Source organism: Nicotiana attenuata, unplaced genomic scaffold (genome assembly GCF_001879085.1).
Source record: "Nicotiana attenuata strain UT unplaced genomic scaffold, NIATTr2, whole genome shotgun sequence".
NCBI classification, from domain to species: domain Eukaryota; kingdom Viridiplantae; phylum Streptophyta; class Magnoliopsida; order Solanales; family Solanaceae; genus Nicotiana; species Nicotiana attenuata.
In genome coordinates this window covers 87398-90249 of record NW_017670463.1, presented here as the reverse complement: position 1 = coordinate 90249, position 2852 = coordinate 87398, and the positions used below count along the sequence as shown (strand labels likewise).

General features: G+C 33.2%; 1 protein-coding gene across 1 annotated transcript; it reads right to left on the bottom strand.

Annotated features, from left to right (window-relative positions):
• Positions 1-2033: 2033 nt before the first annotated feature.
• Positions 2034-2587, bottom strand: LOC109239805. Its single transcript, XM_019406401.1, has 2 exons — positions 2374-2587; positions 2034-2290 (listed from the first exon to the last, which is right to left on the bottom strand). Exons 1-2 carry the CDS (start codon positions 2585-2587, stop codon positions 2034-2036), a joined length of 471 nt encoding a protein of 156 aa, XP_019261946.1.
• Positions 2588-2852: the final 265 nt, after the last annotated feature.

Here is a 2852-nt window from a genome sequence, read left to right as displayed (position 1 = left end):
TTCAGGCGACCGGCTCCGAATCGCGTAAAATTTTGCGGACCCATAAAAAAGAACCTAATGAATAAAGTCATTGCTTCGGCATGGCTGTTCCTCGTTTTTGGCCTTTTTGGGGCCAAAAAATAGAAATTCAGGATGATTTTCTTATTTTCGTGTACTATAGTCCAGGCCATCTGTATGAATTCGGGAGACCTGCTCCGAATCGCCTAAAATTTTGCAGGCCCATAAAAAAACGACCTAATGAATAGTAGTCATCGTTGTTAGAGCTTTTGTGCTGAGTATGATAAAAATGTTCCACGTTGTAGGCAAGGATGGCATGTCTCATATGATGAATTGTTCACATTATATAGTCAGATGTGATCACTTCTAATTCAACTACATTTAGATGCAAAATTTGTTTCAAATTCCCAAGGAATGCGATGACATACATGAAATCTAGTACAGATACCTCGAGCAGCAATAAGAGACACATTTTTGTTGAGTTGAGGTGTCTATTTGATCACTAGCTAAGTTAGAATGTCTATAAACTAAAATAGTATCAAAAGCAGGACCTACAAGTGGCCAACCTATAGCTATTTTCCTTATTCGTTGCAAGTTGATTGAGCGTTCAATCAACTTCAAGCTGCGATAGTACGTCCTATACATAATTGGTTAACGACGATTTTCAACATCTTTAAGATCTCAAAACTTACTAACCAAATTTAATCAAAAATAAAAACTTCGAATACTTTTCTTAGAAATGTATTACTATTATTTTATGCATACATCATATAATTAATTTCTCACAACTATTTATTTAAAATATTCCAAAGCTCACAATCATAATTATAAATTATGTTTTTTCATAAAAGTTAGGTTTTGGTTGGTGGACTAGTGCGGTCCATCTGCTTCTAGTGTGTCTTCCACTATCAAATAAAGCAACCAAAAAAAGCACTATAAGATCTGCTACAAGTAATAGAACCAAGAATACTATCCAGACAAAACCAAAAATGGAAGCTGCAATTTTCACAAAAATCCTCTATTTTTTCACTCTTTTTCTTTCCCTTTTATTTATAATCACTTCCGTAACTAGCCAATCACCATGCAATGGTACAATAGCCGAGTGTAATGAAGAGTTGGAGATTTTAATGGAGTCTGATATTAGCAGAAGATTTCTTGAAGAAAGAAAAAAGTATATTTCTCCTGGAGCTTTAAAAAGAGATCAGCCGGTTTGTAACGGCGGCGGTGGCGGCGAACCGTATTCCCGCAGCTGCCTTCCGCCACCGTCAAATCCTTATAATAGAGGTTGTTCTAAGTATTACCGTTGTAGAGGTGATCAATGATATAAAACAAAAGGTGATTTTGAATTTTATGTTTTTTTCATCTTTCTACTTATGATGTTGTGTTCATGTAGTTGTGATTTATGGATGAAATTGTTTCTTTCAATGCTAGCTATTGATGTTATTTTTTTTAAATAATTATGACGTTCGAACTAGCTTGCACGATCTAGCTACTAATATTAACGTTGATATTTCTTTATGTACTTAATTATACTTGCTAATAGTTAAATTGAATAACAATAAGCAATCTAGGATATTTCGCAGAATTTATAATTTTTGATAGATTTTGTAATTTTAGAAACTTCAAGGAGGTTTCACATCCGCTTCTTTATTGCAATATGATCGAGGGGGAAACAAAAAAAATCATGAAATGTGTTTAGTACAGCAGAAATTATTTTTAATGCCGTAAAGGTTTTTCGAGAATATAAATTCTATGAAAAATACGTTTAGAAAATGATATGGCGTTTGATTGGTGAGCGAATTTCTTTATTTAAAATATCTATTGAATATTAATAATTATATTTGCAAATCCGGTAGTGTAACGATAAAAAATTTAGTATTAGAGAGATTATAAAAATATTTAAGTGCAAGTTTGAGCAATGATGCAAAATTAAATATTAAGATTATCGTTTTTTTCCTATAAGATAATCTACCAATTTGGCAACTTTCTTTTTCTGAAAACAACACACGGATATATTATATTACTTAAAGCAAAAACTACATAGGCATAGTAAGTGTTTTTAGGGCATTACTGTTGCCCATAGTTGCCAAATAGTTACAAACACTAGTAGAAATATTCTTAACACTATTAAAAACACCATGCTTGTTCTTGATCACTTCTTGTTCGACGAAAAAGGGTAGACAGGCATGGAAAAAACACTTTGTAGATGGTGGGCTCTTTATAGCTTGCTTGGCCAGCATATGTGCCACCTCATTTCCTTCCGTGAAATATGCTTCAGGAGTGGGAGCTTCAACTGGTGCATTAACCATTTGCATTCAGAAACAATGTTAGAGAAGTTATAGCTATCCTCATATATAAGTTTGATGACATCAATACAGTCAGTTTCAATTTCCAGATTTAGGAAGTTCATTTCTTTTGCAATTTTCAATCCTTCTAGCAATGCCGTCAACTCTGCATGTGTAGGAGAAATTGCTTGGCTTGCTTTGTGGAATCCCACAATCCAATCTCCATTACTATTTTGAAATGCACCACCAAGCCCAACTGCATTATCGCTACTAGAAAAAGCACCATCACAATTTAATTTTATCATACCTTTAAGAGGTTTGTTCCAACTGATCTAAATTGTGATTGTTTCACAAAGGGATTTTTCTCTGTGAAAAAAATAAACTCCCATGCTAGATGTATAATTTTTTCTATTTCCAGATAATTATTAAGGTTGTTAATATTATTATGATTCCTGTTCATCCATAATTCTCATATGGAGAAAGGAAATAAAGTAACCCAATTTATCTGGAGATTACAGTTTTGAATAAAGATATCCCCCAACTTCACTAGCCAATTTGTGTCACTAATAA

Coding starts and splice junctions, on each gene's coding strand:
- LOC109239805 (XM_019406401.1), bottom strand. CDS start 2,587: ATGATAAAATTAAATTGTGATGGTGCTTTTTCTAGTAGCGATAATGCA. Junction 2,291..2,373: donor TCTGGAAATTGAAACTGACT/GTATTGATGTCA, acceptor TTAATGCACCAG/TTGAAGCTCCCACTCCTGAA.